The sequence below is a fragment of the Esox lucius genome, chromosome 7 (assembly GCF_011004845.1).
Source record: "Esox lucius isolate fEsoLuc1 chromosome 7, fEsoLuc1.pri, whole genome shotgun sequence".
NCBI classification, from domain to species: domain Eukaryota; kingdom Metazoa; phylum Chordata; class Actinopteri; order Esociformes; family Esocidae; genus Esox; species Esox lucius.
The window spans coordinates 46884177-46909525 of NC_047575.1; the positions used below are offsets into that span (position 1 = coordinate 46884177).

Consider the following 25349-nt stretch of genomic DNA (forward strand, 5'->3'; position numbering starts at 1 on the left):
TTTTTTTATGTCTATACTGTAGGTTACTTTTATGAGTGTGATATATTTGAGGTAATGCATAGTGCTAGAACAAACAGCCAACGTAACTCAAAGAACCTACCAATTTTATTAATTTCTTTAGACCACATTTTTATTTTGTTTTATGAATTTCTTTCCCAATTATGCTAAATATTAACAGTGATACTCCAAAAAATTCATACAGTTGTATGAAAACATAACTTTGCATACCCTGGCAGATATTGTGAAATTTTGGCATTGATATTGAAAATATGACTGATCACGCAACAAAACTGTCATTTATTTAAGGATAGTGATCATATGAATTTGAATTTATTTTCACATAGTTGTTTGGCTCCTTTTTAAATCATAATGAAAACAGAAATCACCCAAATGGCCCTGATCAAAAGTTTACATACCCTTGATGGTTTGGCCTTGTTACAAACACACAAAATGACACACACAGGTGAGAATGACAATTAAAGAATTTCCCAGACCTATGGCTTTTTAAATTGCAGTTAGCGTCTGAGTATAAACAGTCAAATGAGTTTGTTAGCTCTCACGTGGATGCACTGAGCAGGCTAGATACTGAGCCATAGGGAGCAGAAAAGACCTGTGTGACAAAGTAATGGAACCATTCAGTACTCTTCAATCACTTATTAAGAAGTGGAAAATTCAGGGATCTCTTGATACCAAGCCAAGGTCAGGTAGACCAAGAAAGATTTCAGTCAAAACTGCCAGAAGAATTGGTTAGGATACAAAGAAAAACGCACATGTAACCTCAGAAGAAATACATGAGCTGCATGGCCGAGTTGCCAGAAAGAAGACATTACTGCGCCAATGCCACAAAAAGCCTTGTTACAATATGCCCGACAACACCTTGGTATATATATTACCAATTCTCCAAGGGTATGCAAACTTTTGAGCACAACTGTACTTAGCTTCATACTGCATATACAGTACATACATACAAACCCGATTCCAAAAAAGTTGGGACACTATACAATTGTGAATAAAAACAGAATGCAATGATGTGGAAGTTTCAAATTTCAATATTTTATTCAGAATACAACATAGATGACATATCAAATGTTTAAACTGAGAAAATGTATCACTTGAAGGGAAGAATAACACATCTCAAAATAGTTGGGACAAGGCCATGTTTACCACTGTGTGGCATCCCCACTTCTTTTTATAACAGACTGCAAATGTCTGGGGACTGAGGAGACAAATTGCTCAAGTTTATGAATAGGAATGTTGTCCCATTCTTGTCTAATACAGGCTTCTAGTTGCTCAACTGTCGTAGGTCTTCTTTGTCGCACCTTCCTCTTTATGATGCGCCAAATGTTTTCTATGGGTGAAGGATCTGGACTGCAGGCTGGCCATTTCAGTACCTAGATCCTTCTTCTATGCAGCCATGAAATTGTAATTGATGCAGTATGTGGTCTGGCATTGTCATGTTGGAAAATGCAAGGTCTTCCCTGAAAGAGACGATGTCTGGATGGGAGCATATGTTGTTCTAGAACTTGGATATAACTGTCAGCATTGATGGTGCCTTTCCAGATGTGTAGGCTGCCCATGCCACACGCACTCATGCAACCCCATACCATCAGAGATGCAGGCTTCTGAACTGAGCGCTGATAACAACTTGGGTTGTCCTTGTCCTCTTTAGTCCGGATGACATGGCGTCCCAGTTTTCCAAAATGAACTTCAAATTTTGATTCGTCTGACCACAGAACACTTTTCCACTTTGCCATAGTCCATTTTAAATGGTCCTTGGCCCAGAGAAAACGCCTGCGCTTCTGGATCCTGTTTAGATACGGCTTCCTATAGAGTTTTAGCCGCCAACGGCGAATGGCACGGTGGATTGTGTTCACCGACAATGTTTTCTGGAAGTATTCCTGAGCCCATGTTGTGATTTCCCTTACAGTATCATTCCTGTATGTGATATGCAGTGCCGTCTGAGGGCCCGAAGGTCACGGGCATCCAGTATGGTTTTCCGGCCTTGACCCTTACGCACAGAGATTGTTCCAGATTCTCTGAATCTTTGGATGATATTATGCACTGTAGATAATGATAACTTCAAACTCTTTGCAATTTTTCTCTGAAAAAATCCTTTCTGATATTGCTCCACTATTTTTCGCCGCAGCATTGGGGGAATTGGTGATCCTCTGCCCATCTTGACTTCTGAGAGACACTGCCACTCTGAGAGGCTCTTTATATACCCAATCATGTTGCCAATTGACATAATAAGTTGCAAATTGGTCCTCCAGTTCTTCCTTATCTGTACATTTAACTTTTCCGGCCTCTTATTGCTCCCAACTTTTTTGGAATGTGTAGCTCTCATGAATTCCAAAATGAGCCAATATTTGGCATGACATTACAAAATGTCTCACTTTCAACATTCGATATGTTATCTATATTCTATTGTGAATTAAATATAAATTTATGAGATTTGTAAATTATTCCATTCCTTTTTTACAGTGTCCCAACTTCTTTGGAACATACAGGGATTAACCATAAAATATGTCAAAGGTCACCATTCACTGTGAATATCGCTCTTCATAGGACTTCCCTAAGACACCATTTTCAATTTTATTATATAAAGATTTCCTGAATGAAACAGTGCAAATTTATTTACGACATACATTCTCTCACAAAAGTGAGTACACCCCTCACATTTTTGTAAATATTTGATTATATCTTTTCATGTGACAACACTGAAGAAATGACACTTTGCTACAATGTAAAGTAGTGAGTTGTACAGCTTGTATAACAGTGTAAATTTGCTGTTCCCTCAAAATAACTCAACACACAGGCATTAATGTCTAAACCACTGGCAACAAAAGTGAATACACCCCTAAATGAAAATGTCCAAATTGGGCCCAATTAGCCATTTTCCCTCCCTGGTGTCATATGACTCGTTAGTGTTAAGGTCTCAGGTGTGAATGGGGAGTAGGTATGTACAATTTGGTGTCATCGCTCTCACACTCCCTCATACTGGTCACTTGAAGTTTAACATGCCACCTCATGGCAAAGAACTATGAGGATCTGAAAAAAAGAATTGTAGCTCTACATAAAGACGGCCTAGGCTATAAAAAGATTGCCAAGACCGTGAAACTGAGCTGCAGCATGGTGGCCAAGGAGGAGGAGTGGAAGAGGACTCCAGTGGCAACCTGTGAAGCTCTGGAGAACTCCATGCCCAAGAGGGTTAAGGCAGTGCTGGAATATGGCCACAGATAATATTGACACTTTGGGCCCAATTTGGACATTTTCACTTAGGGGTGTACTCACTTTTGTTGCCAGCGGTTTAGACATTAATTGATGTGTGTTGTGTTATTTTGAGGGAACAGCAAATTTACACTGTTATACAAGCTGTACAACTCACTACTTTACATTGTAGCAAAGTGTCATTTCTTCAGTGTGTTGTCACATGAAAAGATATAATCAAATATTTGCTAAAATGTGAGGGGTGTACTGACCTTCGTGAGATACTGTACATAAATACACATATGTAAACACACACACACCTACACACACACACGTACACATTAACAGATTGATAACTTGTATGTATGTTAAAGAAAAATAGCTATAAACCGACCAATTTCCCCCCTCCCCCTCCAACCTCCCCCACCTCTGAAGCACACATCCACAAAAATAAGGAAAAACAATACAAATAAATTAAACCATAATAAAAATAAAGAAACGAAAAAAACAAAGAAAAAAACTGTTTTGCCTTTTTTGTTGTCCAATTAGTTAATTTTTAAAACCTATTAGAGGATGATTAGGTAGTTGGGCTTCCCAAGGAACCTACACAGTATGCATGCATGGCTGACCTAAGCTGTAAAGAAATGTATGTTTCTTTTAAGTCTTGTTCTTAAACCATTGCAATCCATGATATCAGCTAATATCCGGATTCCACATTTGGACAATTGGGGAGAAACAACCTGGCAATTTGACGAAAAGCGACGCTGAAATCTTGCTCGTCCACGTTGACTATGGATCAGCCATTGCAACTGTTTCTCTCTCTCTCTCATCACGTTTCTTCACAGGTGCTGATGTCTTCACATCTGGTGTTTCCAGTTTCTGATTGGAAGGTAATAGCTATTGGGCAACCGCTGAGAGTTTCAATTCAAACCCCTGAGATGTTTAGAAAGCAACTGTAGGAGCAACAGTTCTGTCTCTTTTCTGGTATCTGCCTGCTGTGGTAAAATACCAATACACTCTGTCTTTCTCTCCCTCTGCCTAGTTTATTGTAGTCACTTGTTTTAAAATTTGAAGTAAATCCATTTGCCTATGATTAAAATCCTTGAAAAATGTATTTGAGTCAATTCATTGATCACATTACTTGCTTTAACCCGTTCTGTTCCTTCTTCCAAATTCATGTGAGATGCTTTTCAGCTAGATACATTTTAATAGACATAGATAATACCCATTCACACAGTCTTATATAGGTCACACATGAGGTATGCACATATATAGACTAATGCTGAACTATGGTGCTATGATCTTTAATGTTGTAATCACTTCACTTGTTGCCGTAGCAGCAAAAGCCGTCAGAATTCTGACATCAAAGAGACTTCCATTCTGCTCTTACCTAAGGCTCAGGGTATGACTGTCTTCAAAGCACATTTATGGCCTACGCAGAGAGACTTCTACAAAGCATCCTTGCTACAGTAAGCTGCCTTGTCAAGGCAAGGACTAAGAAACTGCATAAAAGTTAAAGGTGAGAAAATATTGAAATACGCTTAGTTGTTTTGATACAACTCATGCAGCTAATGTCAACTTCATTTGTGTGATATTAGCATTTCTGTACACTGACAGCAAGAACTGTAGTGGGGTGCAGATAAAGCACTCACTTTTTATTTTGATTGTATTGATTATTTTAAAATGCATTTAATCAATTCAAATGTAAATAAAACTCTAGTGAAATGCATTAGACTTTTGTTGTTGAGAGATACACAAAGAGGATGTCTTGTTCATCGAAATAAAACAGTCTTAGCGTAGAAATGACACTTGAGAGATTGTAACGATTAGAATAGGATGAAGTAGAAACCAGATGCCGAAGTAGTACAGAGGCGGATGTTTATTCCACACAGCAAGGAAGGTAAAATACAATAACAATAATAAACAATAACATAAACAACTGGGTAAAGCAGGAAAGGTTACTTGTATCAAAACCTAGGCTTAGCGAAATGCTACTGCATGAGCAGGTACAATGTATCAAACAGATGAACAGGCAATACTCAACGAAGACAAGGGAGAGAGAGGAACATTTACACTGATCAGCCATAACATTATGACCACCTGCCTAATGTTGCGTAGGTCCTCCTTTTGCCGCAAAAGGACCCATTGAGGCATGGACTCCACTAGACCTCTGATGGTGTGCTGTGGTATCTGGCACCAAGACGTTAGCAGCAGATCCTGCAAGTTGTGAGGTGGGGCCTCCATGGATCGGACCTATTTGTCCAGCACATCCCACAGATGCTCGATTTAATTGAGATCTGGGGAATTTGGAGGCCAAATCAGCACCTTGAACTCGTTGTTGTGTTCCTCAAACCATTCCTGAACCATTTTTGTTTTGTGGCAGGGTACATTATCCTGCTGAAAGAAGCCAGTGCCATCAGGGAATACCGTTGCCATGAAAGGGTGCACATGGTCTGCAACAATGCTTAGGTAGGTGGTACATGTCAAAGTAACATCCACATGAATGGCAGAACCCAAGGTTTCCCAGCAGAACACTGTCCAAAGCATCACAGTGCATCCTGGTGCCATGTGTTCACCAGGTAAGCTAAGCACACACACCCGACCATCCACGTGATGTAAAAGGAAACGTCATTCATCAGACCAGGCCACCTTCTTCCATTGCTCCTTGGTCCAGTTCTGATGCTCACGCAACCATTGAAGGTGCTTTTGGCAGTGGACAGGGGTCAGGGGTCAGCATGGGCACCCTGACTGGTCTACCGGCTACACTGCCTCCATACGCAACAAACTGCTGACACCTTTCTATCAGTACCAGCATTAACCTTTTCAGTAATTTGAGCTACAGTAGCTGTTGGATTTGACCACATGGGCCAGCCCAGCCCTTGTCAAAGTCGCTCAGATCCTTACACATGGCCATCAACTTTGAGGACAAAATGTTCACTTGCTGCCTAATATATCCCACCCACTGACAGGTGCCATGATAACGAGATTATCAGTGTTATTCACTTCACCTGTCAGTGGTCATAATGTTATGGCTGATGGGTGTATTAGTGTTATTCACTTCACCTGTCAGTGGTCAGAATGTTATGGCTGATGGGTGTATCAGTGTTATTCACTTCACCTGTCAGTGGTCATAATGTTATGGCTGATGGGTGTATTAGTGTTATTCACTTCACCTGTTAGTGGTCATAATGTTATGGCTGATGGGTGTATCAGTGTTATTCACTTCAACTGTCAGTGGTCATAATGTTATGGCTGATCGGTGTACACCATCAGGTATTAGAACAATGGGAACAGGAGTGTACAATAAAACGAGACAGTCCTGGGATGTGTTCATGGATGGAGACCAAGGAACGGTGGTGGCTGGTAGGCCACTGACGAGGAACGGAGCGAGAGCGAGGATAGGCGGAACTGACAGAGATTATATACAGTGGGGAGAACAAGTATTTGATACACTGCCGATTTTGCAGGTTTTCCCACTTACAAAGCATGTAGAGGTCTGTAATTTTTATCATAGGTACTCTTCAACTGTGAGAGACGGAATCTAAAACAAAAATCCTGAAAATCACATTGTATGATTTTTAAGTAATTAAATAGCATTTTATTGCATGACATAAGTATTTGATACATCAGAAAAGCAGAACTTAATATTTGGTACAGAAACCTTTGTTTGCAATTACAGAGATCATACGTTTCCTGTAGTTCTTGACCAGGTTTGCACACACTGCAGCAGGGATTTTGGCCCACTCCTCCATACATTACCTATGATAAAAATGACAGACCTCTACATGCTTTGTAAGTAGGAAAACCTGCAAAATCGGCAGTGTATTCAATACTTGTTCTCCCCACTGTATTTACTACATAGAAGAGGTATTCTTGTTGCTGATGTTTTGTCTGGTCCTTTGTCATCTATAGCGGTATTTTTGTCTGAATCAAGCACAAGCTGAATTCTATAATAATGGCCTAATTTGAATTATCTCCAAAAGAACAAGAGCAGAAGGAAGATAATGAAATGACATTTAGGTCTGGGTAGAGACGAAATGTATAAATATAGACACTTATCTTTCTCCCCTGCATGCGATTTGCATACATATCATTTACCAAAAATATTCAGTCGACCCAAATGGAGATTGTAAATTTGGAGACACAGCAAGTTTTTTCTAAATGAAGCTTTGCCTGGCCAACTCCCGACAGGAGACATGCAGCCTATATAATAATCATTTTAGTTTGTATGCAAATGGGACATTAATTACATTATGCATTTGTGACGCACGGGGCTTAGTGTTTTGTACAAAGATTCTTGGCAATGTGTGCTATGTGCAATTTTTCTACCACTGTATTAACTGTGGGAACAAAATCATTTAATAATTTGGAAAAAGACTGAATAGTTTACCAAGTCTCCTGCTTAGGCTGAGGCATCAACGAGTGTTTTCTCAGTTGCATTATAGAAACGGCCGAGGTCTTTCACATTTCTTGCGACGACATGGATTACTCTGTGTGGCTGGAAATGCATTTCATGTTAATTAAAACACTGTGCTGGATCCCACCATTTAAACAACATCTGCCGGCCTGGCGACACACTTCCAGCCGGCTCCATGAAGGCACACACAGAGCTGGTCCCAGCAGCTGTGAAATCAGCTCTCACCGGAGAGAAACCTCGCGTTATCACCAACCGAGCAGGACTAACTTACGCTAACCTGCAGATAAACCGGGGAGAGAGACAAACGCTCTTTCAGTCTAGCGTCGCCGACGTGTCACACCACTGCAGCAGAGCAGATAAGAAAGTGAAACGGAAGAGATGAGCGTTCGGATTGGCTGCGGTCCTATCGGCTCCTTTCTCTGCTGCTCGCATTGACCTGCCCATCAAAACTTCGGGAAGCGCAGAAGACACTTATGCCCAGTTAAACAGTATTTGGGTTCAGTGTAGATTCTCTAACCCCTGTATGCAGTTTTTGCTTAGGTTTATCCAGCCTGCGATGTAGCGCCTGCCTGGATGTAGAAGGCAAAGCCTTGGCTGCTGAACCTGTCTGCCTTTTGACTATGGCAAATGTGTGAGCCGGTAAGGGGTTTAACTAATCAAACGTTGCCACCTCCAGCCAGCAACCACTCCCTCTCCAAGACGTTGTCGCAGGATGGAGTCAGTCAGAAGGGTTTGCCGGTTCTGAAGACAGAGCAGAGACCGCAGCACAACAAATACCACTCATTTGAAGACAACAACATAAGGAAAAGGCAGTTGAAAATCACCATGTAGCCTGTGGGGAGCAGTCACACTGCAACACTCTGCCACTTAAGGGGAATCACGTCTTGTCGTACTGGCTTCTCCAACCGTGAGATGTAGCTTTGGCGGTGAGCGCCATCGTCCTCGCCAAAAGACGCGTAGCTACAGTAAATCATAATGTGACGCCAGAATACTGCGTCTCTGCAACCGTTGTAATAAAACATGGGCCACAGAAATCTAAAGCAGCATTGATTCTAAAGCCCTGGTAAACATACAGTCAACAGAGGAACCCATTGGAGTGAAGCTTCCTAAATGGCTAAAAAAGAAATATCTAAATGTGCCTGTATCCAGGCAACGGGACCTGAATCAATGAGGGCTTAAAGGTGTGGAGTGGCACTCAGATGTGTCACAAAATAAGTTAACAGTTCCTTGTCCAGACCACAGACTAAATACAAAAAGCAATGTCCCACTTGGCGGACAACTGACCAGAAGGAAGTTACCCAACTTACCCAGTGAGACTATCCATTGTCAAAGAAGCCCTTATGTACTGAATACGACAAAGATAATCAGGCTATTGTCCAATGTCTTTATCTTCAGTTTATGCGCGACAGCGTGCAGATCCGTGTCCTCAGCACATCCAACGCTCCAACCAGACCGAGCATCATTAAGCAGTTACCATCACCCGCTAGCTGCCTCTGTTCCTGAGTCAAGGTTGGGGCAAAGGCCACAGACGAGGGGGGCGGGGGGGGGCTCATTCCCCAACAATAGCGTAACCAGTTCAGACAGGAAACCCGAGTCATTGGCAACGCAGACCTGAGATTGCTCCTGTCACAGAAGCAGATTTCACACTGACTGTTTGATCGTTAGCTACCTCAGTCTGATGTGTGATGGCCCCACTAGCATGAGGGTGCGAACCCACCCACCACCACTCTCTCCACCTGTTTGGTTCTGGGTTTCCCTTTCAGGTGGGGATTGGTACGGTGTACCTTGCTCGTTGCCTATGGGGGATTGCTATTAAGAGCATGACGGTTTGTTGTCGTTATTAGTAGTATCGTATACATGATGATGTGATGTCAGTGAGTTACCCCAGAGCAGCAGACCCTAACGCCAAGACCTGTGTGGACCTACTGGCAGAATATCTGGCAATTCCTTTAGCATCAAAGCATTTCACAAAAGCCCCGGTTTACCAAGCTACACACTGTGCATAGTACACCTTTGAAAATAAAGCTAGCTTAATAATGTATCCATGCAGATATGCTTTAACGTATGTATTGTCAGTACATCTACTTCCATGCATTTTTATTGCGAATCAGCCTAGTAGCCTGTTTTACTGTTCAGAAGGGTAATCTCATGCACAAGGGTATCTTAAACAACTCTCATGCCCACCTAAACATAAATGAATACAAATGTGAGTTTCACTAGGACTGACTTTCCTAAAAAATACTTTTCTGAGGGAAAACATCAGTTTGAAATGTGAAGGAACAAAGAGACGTGCGAGAGTGACAGACCGTACCTGACTGGGAGCTGTACATGTAGACAAACTTTGTCCATTTGTAATGCTGGATCAGCGCAATCAGGGGCTCCTGAAGCTCCGGCCTCAGCTGGATCACAAACTGGTTGTTGGTTTCGATGGGGAAACTGGGTGTCACGAAGCAGACATGCAGAGCTCCGCAGAACGACATGAGCATGTTCATGGTCTTCCTGTCATACAGCCCGATGATGGCATAGACCCCTTTGGAAAACTGTGAACAAACTGTGGGGTGGGGGGGGGAGAGATCACATCTGAATCACATCTGAAGAGATCACATCTGAATCACATCTGAAGAGATCACATCTGAATGCCGTGTTTTTGACAGACGGAACAGGCAGATCCACTTTAAAACATTTAAATGGGCGTAGGCATGCCGTGCCTACTTTTAACTTCTACAAATGGCTGGTCCATGGTATAACTCTGTGAAGAAACAGAGCTACTTGTAAGAAAACAGTGAAATTAAACAGAGGTAATTATCACATCAGGAATGACGTACACGTCACATCGGGGACAACCGTGTTTACACCCCTCCAGTGATGCTCTTAATAGGGTGTCTTTTTTTTTTTTATCCCACTTACGTCCGAATATGTCTTTCCCTCCTTTTCCACAGAAGGCTCTGCTCGGGAAATTCTGCACTGTCACTCATTGTTGCAACTCTCCACAGGTTTCATTTGTTTGCTTGTTATTCAATACAAGACCCATGCAGAGTCCGCCTGGGGCCGGAAGACATCCGAGAAGACAGGAGCTGCTGCCATGAATTTATATGATAAAGGACTGCAGCAGGAAAAGGTGCCTTATACACACAGTCTATATAAAATGCTTTGAAGTAGATCATCTGCTAGCCACTCAGCAGCCTTCCCTCAAGTAGACATGGCTGTTCAGAGGAAGAGGTGTTTCAGATGTACAGGGGGAGAGTTTTTCTGAAGTTATCCCCCTGGATTTCCCCTCTCCTACGGTTATTAAAATATAGAAATATAATGGCTAGAACAGTAGGTTCCTTGACTTGAATGAGTAATCTTGTTCAATATATTATATTTCTAGAAATGTTTGCCAATCCAATACACGTATTCTAGGTGAATACATTTGGAAAAAAGGTCCCTGGAGGGAGACTTCATCTGCAGCCCATTATCACTGTTTAATGTTATCACTGCTCACCATTGCTCTACCTGCCCCTTGGTATCTCGGTGAGGAAGTGGCCAGGGTGACCTATGATTTCACAGGCAAACCAAGCAGAGCATTTAGAAAGACTAAAAATACTTGCACAACACCGTTACCTCACTACTGATTTCACTTGTCTTTACTGTGTACAGTGAGGGAATGGCATCTTGGGGACCCGAGAACCAAGAGGGAACCCAGACGGAGGTGTGAGGAGTAGGGAACCAGAGGGAACCAAGACGGAGGTGTGAGGAGTAGGTAACCAGAGGGAACCCAGACGGAGGAGTGAGGAGTAGGGAACCAGAGGGAACCCAGACGAAGGTGTGAGGGGTAGGGAACCAGAGGGAACCCAGACGGAGGTGTGAGGGGTAGGGAACCAGAGGGAACCCAGACGGAGGTGTGAGGAGTAGGGAACCAGAGGGAACCCAGACGGAGGTGTGAGGAGTAGGGAACCAGAGGGAACCCAGACGGAGGTGTGAGGAGTAGGGAACCAGAGGGAACCCAGACGGAGGTGTGAGATGTAGGGAACCAGAGGGAACCCAGCCAGAGGTGTGAGGGGTAGGGAACCAGGGGGAACCCAGACGGAGGTGTGAGGAGTAGGGAACCAGAGGGAACCCAGACGGAGGTGTGAGGAGTAGGGAACCAGAGGGAACCCAGATGGAGGTGTGAGATGTAGGGAACCAGAGGGAACCCAGCCAGAGGTGTGAGGGGTAGGGAACCAGAGGGAACCCAGACGGAGGTGTGAGGAGTAGGGAACCAGAGGGAACCCAGACGGAGGTGTGAGGAGTAGGGTACCAGAGGGAACCCAGACGGAGGTGTGAGATGTAGGGAACCAGAGGGAACCCAGCCAGAGGTGTGAGGGGTAGGGAACCAGAGGGAACCCAGACGGAGGTGTGAGGAGTAGGGAACCAGAGGGAACCCAGACGGAGGTGTGAGGAGTAGGGAACCAGAGGGAACCCAACCAGAGGTGTGAGGGGTAGGGAACCAGAGGGAACCAGAGGGAACCCAGACGGAGGTGTGAGGAGTAGGTTAGAAATTCTAGGATCAGAATTGTTTTATTTGGACTGTCCCAACTCCTGTGCAAGAGGAAGAACATAAGAAACACTCCTGATAATACATATTCAAAATGTACTCTTGCCTCAGGATTTCATAATTTCAACCATCCCATTTTATTTTTGGTTACAGTACCTTACCGTTCCCTGAAGAGTCACTGAAAACGTCGCCGCTCACAGAAAAGAGAACTAACAAAGAAAAATCACATTGACAACCAAAACGAAATGGGTTGTGTTTTTGAAGCAGTTCTCAAAGATACCCATGAAAATCCACTGAAAATCTACAAGAAAATGTGTCCTCACAGACACCCACCGTGGTGCCAGAAAAAAAACAATCGAATAGATAGAAAGTATTAGGCTTTGTCTAAATTAGCGTAGCCAGTTCAGCCAGGAAACCCAAGTGTTAATTGGCCAGCAACACATCAGCTGACGTCGGACCGCTCCTGTCACAATATCAGATTTCATACCTGTCCGTTTAATCGTCAGGTTACTCACTCACACTGAGATGTTGATGGTCTCAAATCCACCCTCCACCCCTGCCTCCACCTGTTTGGTCCTGTGATTCCTTTTGTGTGGGGGGGGGGTCGGTAATGTGTACCTTGCTCATTGCCAATGGGGATTGTTTTCGGTAATACTACGTTAATGTTATTGAGGGTAATGTCGTATACAGGATCATGTGATGTCAGTGAGTTACCTCAGAGTAGCAGAGTCCAACGCCGTGCATAATGGTTAAACTAAAACATCGCGTTTTCTGTCTGAACCAAAGGTTGCTCTTAAATGTCAGCTGTGCGTGCACACCCCTACCTTCAGACCTACCTTCTGACCCCTACCTTCAGACCTACCTTCTGACCCCTACCTTCTGACCTACCTTCTGACCGACAAGGATGGCCTGAGCAACACGTCACACACAAGGATGATTCCAGTCGGTGCTCGCACCACACCCAGACAGAACCAACCTCGCGATCGAAATCCAAAACAAGAAATCAAGGGAAAAACCAAAGCCACTAACAAAAGTTATGTTGTCCCTATATAATTCACACAACCCCTAATTCATTTATCCTTGTAACGGCCAGGGCTATTTTTCTCCAAAGCCAAAGATACCAGTAGCTGACAGTGTCTTTTATTACTTCCAAGATATACATCTTTCTCTCTAGGAGATAAAAAGGCAATACAAGACTCCACACTTCTGTTATCTCTCAGCACCACGGTCCATTTTCCCTTGTACCTTTAATCTCTGCATCGGTTACCCTCCATTGTATTCCATGCAAAGCGTACTATAACAAATTCCCACTCATGTTAATAGACCTTGGACTGCGCACAATTGAGGTCATTTTATACCACAGTCCGCATTTTAGCTGTGAGAGGAACAGATTTGCCTCTTGGCGTTTTTTTTTTGGAAGATGCATAAAGATCCAGAAGTGTCTTATCCTGGCCGATCCTGACGATGGTGGCGGAGCCTCTCTGTCCAGCCAGCCTGCTCTGTCACTGGTGAGATTTGCTCTGGCTTCAGATAGGATCAAATAAAGACTGTCCGTCCTGTTGGGACTGTCTTGCAGAACCGTATCACTGTGGAACCACTTTGTGTTGACAACAGCGATAATGCATATTGACTTTTACGAGCAGTGAAACGAGCCACGTTTCCCTACTGAAACGGGAGCCCGGACCTCATCAGGAATCAGAGCCACAGCTCAGTGCAATCCACTGCTGGGGCCTAATCGCAAATGCTTTGGGTCAATTGCAATGACCCCACCCCCCCAGGGTCTCTGTTTTAGTGCCAATTCATCTGAGATGTTATTGACTTTGGTTAAGATGTGGTGCTTGGTGATTACCACAACATACCAGCCAAAGTACTCACCAAAAGCCAGACTCCGCCACAGTGGCTGTATGTTCTCTGTCCGTAGTGTCAAAGAACTGCATTATTTTAGCTGTCAATTGCGCATAGTCCGGCCACAATTATCATTCACCCACCTTCTTCAGATTGGTCACACCGAGCGCCCGAGGAGCAATTAAGTTAAACTGTCTTGCTCAAGAACAGAAGTACACATTTTTCACCTCGCCGGCTCTGGGATTTGATCTGGCAACCCCTCTCAGTGATTGGTCAGATGCCCAATCCGCTAGGCTATCTGAAGAAATAGTGAGGCCCCCCATTCACCCACATTTGAAAAAGGCTACAGCCCCTTTAGCGCATTATGAAATAGGTCTGGAACACGGCCACATGCCGAACTATGTAAAAACCAAACATTTAAACAGGACATTTGAGCATTAACCCAAAGCAAACCGGGTGAAAAAAACAGACATGTGAACAACCTAGCACTCTGGAGAACGGCTGTCCTCTTAGTGTCCTCTCTCTGGCCTTGGTCCTGTACCTATCGGCAAATTCTATCAAACTAATGAGACATCTGTCACATTCAATCAACGCAGAGGGCCCCTAAAACCAACCTATTCCACATCAGAGGACTAAAGACAATTTTTAAATAACCCAAAGCTGCCAACGGTTGCTATGGGGCCTGCAGCTGGTCCTTGCTACAAACGCAACACGTTCACAAAGTCTAGGTGGCGAGTAATTCCTGAGAATTAGTAGTAGTAAGAATAATAACAAACTACATTTTCTGAGAGAAACAGGACACTCACACACAAGTTACTGTGTTGAGAAAGACAGCCAGGAACGCTAGTTATTTTAAAGACCCTGTGTACAAGAGAAAGAGACAGGTTTCCTGTGCTTAGATTAACTGTTCAGTGTTTACAGATTTGTATAAACGTTCGACTTATTCAGAGAAACTTCAGTGAAAAAAGTATTTGTTCCCCCCAAAAAGGTGTGAGTAGTATGGTAATGCTACTCACTTTGTAAGAAAAGGCGTGTTTTTCAACAACATCACGGCGATGGTGCTTGCAGTTACAAATATGACTGACTGGTGACTGGCCAGCTCATCCACCTCAGGAGAAAATAGTGTTCAAGAAACAGCTTGTTTGAGATTCAGGTTTTAGGTTTCCTACAAATGACGCTTCACTAACTACTAGGATAAGAAGAATCACTACTCTGGTAAGAGTTTACAGAACGTTGAACCTGGTCTCATAGGCAACCGTAACAGTATACTTATCTGTGACAGTGCCATGTATGTTACAAATTTGCAAAAACATATGATATGTTACTCCTTCATAACAACATATATGTCACAAATAAGGGTTAAGGTCAGGGTTAAGGCTAGGCAGTGCTGAGTTTAGAGTTAAGGGTAAAAGGTTAAGGTTTGAAACCCAAAATATATGTGTATAATTGCCTCTCCACCAACTCAAACTTGCAACTGTCTCCACCATGAAGGAGCTGACATGTCGGGACGCTGACCAAAAGCAATCCCTGACGGACAACCTGACACAAGAATGGGACGTCACTAGTGTGGTCATCCTGACAGGGCTGGACAGTAGGGACTGGACATATTTGTGCCAGTGTTGTATTGCTAAAATGCTTAGTCAGTCCAATACATGTATCAAAGATACAAGTAAAGTAACAGCCCAAATAGAAGGCACTCACAGAACAGATCAGATGGGTAGAGAAGTGTTGGTCCAAATGTTCTCCTTACACGAAAAACCAACACACAGAGATACAGACGTTGATAATTTGACAACACGCTCACTTTTCTTTTATTGCAATACTTCTGTAATATGCAGAAACATTCCCTTGGGCCTCAAAAGTTACCCAAACCAATTGCTCTGCCTGATTTGTCGTTCGCACAGCCATTACAGGAATACACAATGAGGTGCTTCTGTTCAGAATCAATGTAATGTGACTGTAAACGGCAGAGACACGTGTCACTCATTCCTCAGTATTCTCCCCACACATTCAGACAGGAGGCAGACAGTGCACTCTCGGAGATGGATGTACACAACCAAGACACAATAGTCTGACACCGACACACAGAGAATACAAATCACCCAAACAATGAAACCGGGCCGGGGGGCGCGGGGCCACACAATGTGGTTCCGTGGCGTACACCATGTCTGCACACAGTGGAGCATCGGACAACATGCTGACGTCTACGCGGGGGTGGGGGGGTTGCTTGGCCCATGTCCAATGCCCTCAAAGCCACAGCCTCCTGACCCACAGAGAGGCCCAGGCCACTGCTTTGTATCCGATCACAGTCACATCTGGGTACACCTGCCACACGCCATGATACAGTCATCGTAATCAAGGGTTCCCAACCAAGGGGCCGCACCTCGAAAATGAACCCCGGATCTAAAAACTCCCCAAGAGAACGACTCTCCTGCTTCTGCTAAATACGGTAAATCCCCTCCTGATTAAACATGACTGTTTTAAACACCTACCCTCTTTCTTCACTCCCCCTTTCCCCTCGCTGGACAGCCGTTCACCCAATCAAATGACACCGGACATCTGTGGACAGCCGTTCACCCAATCAAATGACACCAGCCATCTGTGGACAGCCGTTCACCCAATCAAATGACACCGGCCATCTGTGGACAGCCGTTCACCCAATCAAATGACACCGGCCATCTGTGTACAGCCGTTCACCCAATCAAATGACACCGGCCATCTGTGTACAGCCGTTCACCCAATCAAATGACACCGGCCATCTGTAAAACAGCCGTTCACCCAATCAAATGACACCGGCCATCTGTGTACAGCCGTTCACCCAATCAAATGACACCGGCCATCTGTGTACAGCCGTTCACCCAATCAAATGACACCGGCCATCTGTAAAACAGCCGTTCACCCAATCAAATGACACCGGCCATCTGTGTACAGCCGTTCACCCAATCAAATGACACCGGCCATCTGTGTACAGCCGTTCACCCAATCAAATGACACCGGCCATCTGTAAAACAGCCGTTCACCCAATCAAATGACACCGGCCATCTGTGGACAGCCGTTCACCCAATCAAATGACACCGGCCATCTGTGGACAGCCGTTCACCATTAAAGAAAATTCAGCCAGAGCGGGACTCATCCAAGGTAATTTATTTCACTGAGAATCTAGAGAAAGACGTTGTGCAGGAGTACATCTTTCTCATGCGAACACACACAAAAACACACCATGAAAAAAAAAACAGGCAATTTATTTTCATTTGCTCCTTATCTATTCTTTCAATCATTTACACAGAGTAATATCGAGGCAAATATTAAGTTTGATCGGATTTCTCACGTCGGAATCAAAATCAGTGGCTATGATTAGCGCACTGGAGATATTCACGTCCCCCCCCCCCCCCCCATAAATGTAATCCTCCTCATTGGCAGATTATGCAAATTTATATTTTTTTTCACTGGAGGGCATTGTGACTAATACTCTCATTTGCATAAGGACTCCAACAGCATGTCTGTTTTAGCGTTTAATCTGGTGAAAAGGAATGGCGAAGGGATAGGACTGATGCGCACATGTAGAGGCCATGCCCGATTCCCACTAAAACCATACCAGAGCTCCGTCCCTCGCTACTCAGGACGGCGGTTTTCCATCGTCGGTACTGCAGGTGGTCGGCAGTTATTTCTTAAGGTTTTCTTCTTTCCCTTTCAGAATATTTGTAGCAGCTTGGAATATAGTTATCCCTACAAGCCATCTAACACACACCCTGAGACCGTAATAACAACTGTTATTATAATTCTAGGCCCACATAACTGTTGCCTCCTCGGATGCAACGATGGTCCTCGCAAGCATTTGACTATGACTCAGTGGTGGCTTGGAAGAGAACAAGGGACACTGACAAGACCGAACCGTTTGATCTTTATTCCATTGTTAAGTGTACCTCCATAAAGCATGGCAAGACACCATTGATAACCGAACCACATCATCCAATAAAAAGGTTTCTCTTGCCCTACAGGGCTCCAGCGGTCTGGGTGGCAGTCTCCTGTACAGTACTGCAGCATGGGTTTCATTCTGACCCCCAAACACGAAACCCACTGCTCTGTCAACGAAACCTGTCTTTTCCAACTTCCTCTGTCCATGATAGGGATGCGCCGATACCAACACCAGTACCAGTACCGAGTATCGGGCCGATACTGGGCTCATGTACTTGTACTCATAGACATGCCGATACCACGCACCGATTCCACGTCATGGGAACATTAAGTGAAACTCGATGGTTGTGTCGCCTCTGGCCGCATACAGTGGGGAGAACAAGTACACTGCCGATTTTGCAGGTTTTCCCACTTACAAAGCATGTAGAGGTCTGTCATTTTTATCATAGGTACACTTCAACTGTGAGTGACAGAATCTAAAACAAAAATCCAGAAAATCACATTGTATGATTTGTAAGTAATGAATTTGCATTTTATTGCATGACATAAGTATTTGATCACCTACCAACCAGTAAGAATTCCGGCTCTCACAGACCTGTTAGTTTTTCTTTAAGAAGCCCTCCTGTTCTCCACTCATTACCTGAGATAAAAATGACAGACTTCTACATGCTTTGTAAGTAGGAAAACCTGCAAAATCGGCAGTGTATCAAATACTTGTTCTCCCCACTGTAAGTATAGAACTCAGATTGGTAGAGCGTGCTGACAGAGATGTCAGCAATGACACGAGGAAAGCCGAGTGCAAGTTCTGCTCTGCAAAATTTTCAAGTGGAGGAAAGGATATACACAAATTAAACACTAGCAATTTGATCAAACATCTTTAGACACAACACAGCGCAGAGTTCAAGGAGTTTGCTAATGCTAGCAGCACAGAATCACAAAAACAGCTAACTATGCAGCGAACACTGGAGAAGCAAAATAAAATGTCCAGAGACAGTCCGCGAGCAGTAAAAAATATTAGAGCAGGGGCTCTTACTGACTTCATTGCACTTGATGACCAGCCATTGTCGGTTGTTGATTATGTGGGATTTTGATGGTAATAGTCATTTTTATGGGAGAATACTGCCTTATTAAAGCATTTTAGCTTAGGGTTTCTGGTTACTAGCTATAGAGAGCTAGTTTCAGTCTTTCGCTTCTTTGCGGTTCTCTTAGTGTATGCTGTAGAAGACAAGGGAGGAACTGGTAGTTTGTCATCCTGGTCTCTAACTGCTCCCAATTCCGTAATAATGCTATATATAACAGCCAAATCTCAAATCGCATACTACATACGTAGTACATATGTACTACAAGCATATACTTTGCGGATGATGAAGTACGTACTGTTTAGTAAGCTATATGCCAGTATTGGGACTGATTGGGACACACAACTTTTGCATTAAATTGCGTCTCTACATTAGATCATTTTGTCATGCATTAACATCACCCCAAGTTTGAATATTTCGCTAGACACCATTAAGCATTGTGTTAAACTGACTAACATTTCTTATTAAATTTACTTCCATAAGAGATTAACTCTATGGCTTTTGCCAGTGGCTGTTTTAATAACATATTAGTCTGAAATAGGCCTACTAGTATCTTACTACTTGGAAAAGAATTGAGCAATTGCTAGTGAGACTGAAGGCAAACATTACACTGACAAAGCAATTTAATTTCATGGCACAACAACGTTCATTTTTCTTTCATTCGTGAAAGACATTGATACAATAACTATCAATACAGGTGACAATAACTGACTTTTTCGTCAAGTGAAAAGACGAGAGAATCATGGAAACAACTGAAACCGGTACACAACATGTTTATAGGGGACAAAACTTTTGTTATTTTCCTGAAAAAATCCTACCTAGTGCAGCTTTGAGTACTTGGTACTCGGTAAGTACCCAAATATAAGTGCTCATACTTGTACCCGGTCTGAAAAAAAGTGCTATAAGTGCTTCCCTAGTCCATGAAGCATACACATCCATTGTAATACATCTGTAGAAAGGTTTCTCAACACTTTCAGGGAAAGAAAAGACATCTTTTGAATAAATGGTAACATATCATTTTTAAGAATTAACAAGAGAAACTAAGGAGGATCAACTATGTGATTCCAGAAGTGTATGTTGGTGTTACATTCAGCTTAAATTGGATTGTTTGGGGGGTTTCTTTGGGGGGGGGGGGGGGCTTTGTCTAGAGAAAACATTGTCATTCCCGGTTAAAAGAGCAGTCCTTCTCTCTCTCCCTTTTTCTCCCCCTCTCTATTTCACTGTAGGAGATGAGCAGCACTCGTTTTTTCAGGGCTGAAATCCACTGTACCCACATTGCCCCCTATAGGCCTGCTGTCAGGATACAGGGCATGACATCATGGCTTCAACTTAAACTGCACACGTGCGCACATTTGTGCTCAGTGGCTTTTAACGTGCTAATAGACCCCCCCCCCCCCCCCGGGGGGGCCAATTGAGTGTTGGAAGAAATGTCTGAATAACTTACAGGCCTTTGAGGCTCGGTACGGACAAGACGTGCAATAGGCCCGTGGGTCACCTGAGGTCATTTGTGGCAGAAGACGCTCTCCGGCGTCCACTGTCTCTCCGTTTGCGGAGTGTCTCCGAGCTCCCCACGACACGAGTGAATGGCACTATGCTGGGGGGGGGGGGGCAGGCAGCTGTGTGGCCGCACTTCCCTGAGGCCCCGCCCGCAGACGAGTGTGACCGTGGTTGTTGACACGCCAGTCTGAATTTCCTCTTGATTTGCTAGATTGCCCCCCCCGACCCCCCCACCCCCCTCCCCCCAAGCCAATCACAAACGAGTATTCAACAACGCCACAGAGGGTGTAAGTAAAGAGGCATAAGGGCGTGCGTTGTAGGGCCAATATACAAAGTGACAGGGCTGTTTTTAGGTACAACGCAGCACTAGGTGCCTGGATACAGCCTTGACTCGTGGTATATTAGCAACATGCTACCACTTAGCCTGGAGGTGCGTTGGTGTTAGCATAAACCTTATCACCCAGTTCTTATAGTGACATATAGCCTACCAAGTCTTTGACAGAGGCTTTCAGCCAATAAGAATGCAGGGTGGCCACATACATCTCCCACTCCTGGCTTCGTTCATGACGAGTCAACTTTCCCACTCAGAAAGACACAATTAAACATTTCCATTTCGCCGGCTTTGCAAACGTTGGAATGTGAAGATTCTTCCGGCCCTTAGCTTAGAGCAACCAAATTGTTATTTTTAATCTAATATTTTTGACCAAGTCCTCTTCCGTAATCAATTCACAGAAATGAAATGGAAGTCTTCACTGCTGCTTTCTGAGCAGCGGAGATGACCCGGCATAAAAACCCTGAGGTAAATACCATCACGTATTCCATATGAGTTCTGGTATCCATTCAGTGGAATCCTGGCAACATACTGAACGTTCCTAATAGATTCAGAGGATGTTGTTATTATTTTATCATTGTCTCTGTATACCACTGAGTACCATGGGCAACTCCATTAAATTGTTTCTACAATGACGGCCGCTAGATGATGCATAGCCTTTGGTCTGAAGTGACCCTGGCAATATTATAACGATGAGAGAGATCTTTCCTATGAATTATGTACCTATATGATTGCTGTGCCGGGGCACTTTTCTGTACTTAAGAGGAAATCATCATTAGCTCCCAAGGAGGTTCACTGGTGCCACAGTCAAGAGTGGGAGTCGGTGAGGCCACGGCTGTCCATAACAATGGAGGGACGCAACCGTGAAATCCATGAATAGAACGTCCTATTTCTGATCCGGCCGAGAAAGCACGAGGTGCCTGAGAACTGTGATCGACCGTGAGTTGCTAAGGTCTGTCGTCGTTTCCTAAGGTCATTCATGGTACATAGCCTAGACTGTCTGTGTCTTTTTAAATCAGCTGATGGAACGTGCTAATCCTTCCCAAAGCAAATCCTGAAGACATGAGTCGCTAGTACTAATGTCTGGAATCAGGAGGCACTGCAGGAACAGAGCTAAATCCCTAAGAACCTATAATAGGAGCCATGAACTTAAACACACTGTCTTTAAGCATACTGCCTTTTCAAACAAGACACACATTCCTATGCACAATAGATATCTAAAGGAGAGCCCCTGAAATGTGCATTGTTAATAGGCTAGTCAATTGAGGCTATGCAGGGAATTTGATGAGTATATTGTGGAAACTGCCTCTAATATTTTGTCCTAATCTTTAAATTGGCACAATTATGATCTCTGGCTGAAAGTGGACCTGAAAATAATTTCCGCCAAAATGACTCAGACACAGCTTAACTCCCCAGTTGACAAACACGTTTGACTGTTATGATCAGAGAACATGGCCCTGTCGTTTTGGCGCCTAAATACACTACTCAACTGCCGTGCACTATATTATTGACGACATTAAATACAACGTTTTTGCAAAGACGCAAAAGCAATATATTTATAGTGCGTTAAGATGTTCTAATTTACCAGAAAAACGGTAGATTTCTGGAAATATTTGTGCGGAGACCGAATCCGTTACAACCTCCAAAAAACTATAAGACAGACATTTAGAGGTTACCGACTTCTTTTACAGTAGTTAAGCAACAGATGTTAATGCAGTATGAGACAGATCACCTGAAATACTGTCTCGAAAGTTAAACTGAGTGTAACTGACGTTCTGTTCTTTCGAGAGAGATCAAGACTAAACTTACATGCATATGTCATAGCAAAGCTGCTTGCCGTATCGACCATATCCACTTGCGGTACCAGTTTGGGGATGTCCTGGTGATGGGAGAGTGCAAACCGAAAAACCTCATACTCGTGGGAGCCCGTTGGGAACAATCCCCCTGTATGTGCAAGACAAAGGCTATCATTATAGGCAATGGTTGAAATTAGGTTCACATCTACCTTCAGCAAACAACGAATGTATCACAAAATAAGACAAAAAATGTAGACTGTCATGCAACTTTGGAATTACGCAGGAGTTTAGATGTCAAACTGACAAGCGATACAGGAGTAAATAAGCATTCCGCATTGATAACACTAATAACTCACCTATATTGATATTACTTGGGAAACTTGAACCAGAACAAAACCCAACACAAAAACTGACAAAGACGAAGGAAAGGCTTCGCTGCATATTTCCTTTTGCATTGGCAACGAAAAAAATTGACAAATTCCAAACAAAGGTCTGCTTCTGTCCACCACAAGTCCTTGTCAAATTACTCACAATGCATCCATAGTTGTAAGGACAAACTGAATTAGCAGAGCTGAATGGTCGGGATCACTCTCTTCCTAACCCGGGGCTCTCTCGCAGTCTCTGCCGAGCGCACAGATTCTATGATGATAACCATGCCAATGAAAGAGGCGACTGAGAGCCCCAATCTACACTGGATACAGGCTAAGCGGCGGAGCTTTGTTTAGTCTATGTCTGCATTAAGTGGCAGGTCGTGGTGGTCTTAAAATTCTGTCACCGTATTCACACACTAACACGAGAATGACGCGTGAATTATTTTAACAGGGAATGACATTCCCCCTGCCTAGGCTGGACTGGTTTAACGGTATAAGCAGTAGTCAAGACGTTAATGTGTTTGCCGTCTATTAGCCGTCTACGATTGGTGTCAATCGAAACCTAAATGTTACCTAGTCAATAACATGTCATGTACATTAACATGTGCATTAGTTACCCATACCATACGTGATTGCTAGATTATTGTACATTGTAAAATGTAGGCTATATAGCCTATGAGTCTGACTTCCAATGTCAAGGTGTAACCAACTGTAGCCTATAATAAAGTGATATAATGATGAGGAGTATTTTAAAATGTAGTATCGCATTTCTTGGAAGATGGATCTTAAAAACAAGGTTCTGAAAACCATGTCCTGGAAATCACTATAGATCAACTCTGCTCCCCTGCTAACATAGGAAATCGGAATATATTTCGCACCATAACTGGCCCGCGTGATTGTCTGATGGGCCTGTTAATTGTCTAATTACAAGATCGTTTGGCTTGGTCTTTACCACGAGACACTTCGACAGTGTTTTTTTTGTAGGGCAAGATTCTGTGTTATTCGGTGTAAATACGCACTACAGTGTTTTGCAAATGGGAGAAACATTTAGGGCACTGGCTTTGTAATAACCTACTCTGATTTCAAAAAGGAGTTTGACTTGTTACACGTTGTTGCGTTATCCACAGCTTTTAGTATATTGTGTTACCGTGCAGTCAAACAACATTTTGAAACCACATTGTTGTCACAAGCTCCGTACTTCACAGACTACACATACATTGCAACCTCGCTTCAAAGGCTCATAAATGACTAATGCTAAATCCCTAACTTCCCTATTTTCCATAAACGACAGTGGGAAACCTTGGCAGGAAATGAATAAATGATGAATGCATTGTGCATACACAGCAAATGCAGATTGACATAATGCATTACAAACCTGAGAAATTTAACGCTGTTCGAATCAGTTCTGCTATGTGCTGTGGGCACATTTTGCAGGAGGTAGGGGGGAAATAATTATTTTCTCTGGATCATGAGACATTGTAGAGCCCATGTTTTGCTCTTATCTATGGCATGTTGCTCTCTGGTATTGGTAACACATTATACAGAAATCAGTGCCAGCCAAACACATTTTCTCAACTTGAATACAAGATTCAGATTTAATGAATTTCCTTTTTTATTTTGCACCAGTCAACAGCAGTTATGAAAATGGCCATTTCACCAAAATGAGTAAAAACATTTTTTTTACCAGAGAAGAAGTCACTGTTAATATTCACAGTAAGTTAACTTCACAAGAAATTCGATATTTTTATAAGATGGACATGCTATCTTGAAGTTTTTGTGTGTGTCAGTAAGTGTTGAACAATCCCTTGTGGTTCAGGTGGATAAATTGAAAAAACAATAATGGTGGATTTGGAGACAGTTTTAAGTTAGCCTCCCTCCCTATGACAGGAATATCACTGTGCATGTTACTGAAGAGTATGAGATGAGTGATGAGTAGGGGAATGAGGTATGGTGCTATCAACTCATTAGATGTATCAGTGATTGTTCAGTGAACAATTCCTGCCTGAAGAGTAAGACTTTATTTGACATTTTTCCCAAAATTATCTACTCAGATTTGGGCCGTCAGATAGGATGTTATAGAAATTGAATTATTATAAAGGACAAATCCATTATTTGTGTGTGGTTCTATTTCTTACTCTCTCTTTCCCTCATCTTGGTGTAATTCAGGTGGATTACATGAAGACAATTGGTGCCTAGGGGGCCTTAAATGGAGAAGCTGTAAAGGTACTGCTAGGTAGTGAGGGGCATTATTGTGAGACCAGAGTTTGAATCCTGCGCTCGTATGAGGCATCAGAGATGCTTCAGAAGGAGATATGAAGAGATATAAAACATATCAGAGATGCTTCATATCTCAACATCAACTGTCCCGAGTTCTC

At 43.3% G+C, this 25349-nt stretch overlaps 1 protein-coding gene across 6 annotated transcripts in view; it reads right to left on the reverse strand.

Moving 5' to 3' along the window:
• gria1b (glutamate receptor, ionotropic, AMPA 1b) overlaps positions 1-23443 on the reverse strand; it is a 64946-nt gene extending 41503 nt beyond the window's left edge. For 5 of the 6 annotated variants that reach the window (XM_010897043.3, XM_010897041.3, XM_020048622.2 and 2 more), the window contains exons 1-3: positions 22960-23443; positions 22617-22751; positions 9936-10175 (exon numbers count right to left, since the gene is read on the reverse strand). In XM_010897043.3, the coding sequence (XP_010895345.1) occupies positions 9936-10175; positions 22617-22751; positions 22960-23044 (460 nt within the window). In that variant the 5' untranslated portion in view covers positions 23045-23443. The remainder of the gene's footprint in view (positions 1-9935; positions 10176-22616; positions 22752-22959) is intronic. The other variant, XM_010897042.3, reaches the window with a different exon arrangement.
• Positions 23444-25349: the final 1906 nt, after the last annotated feature.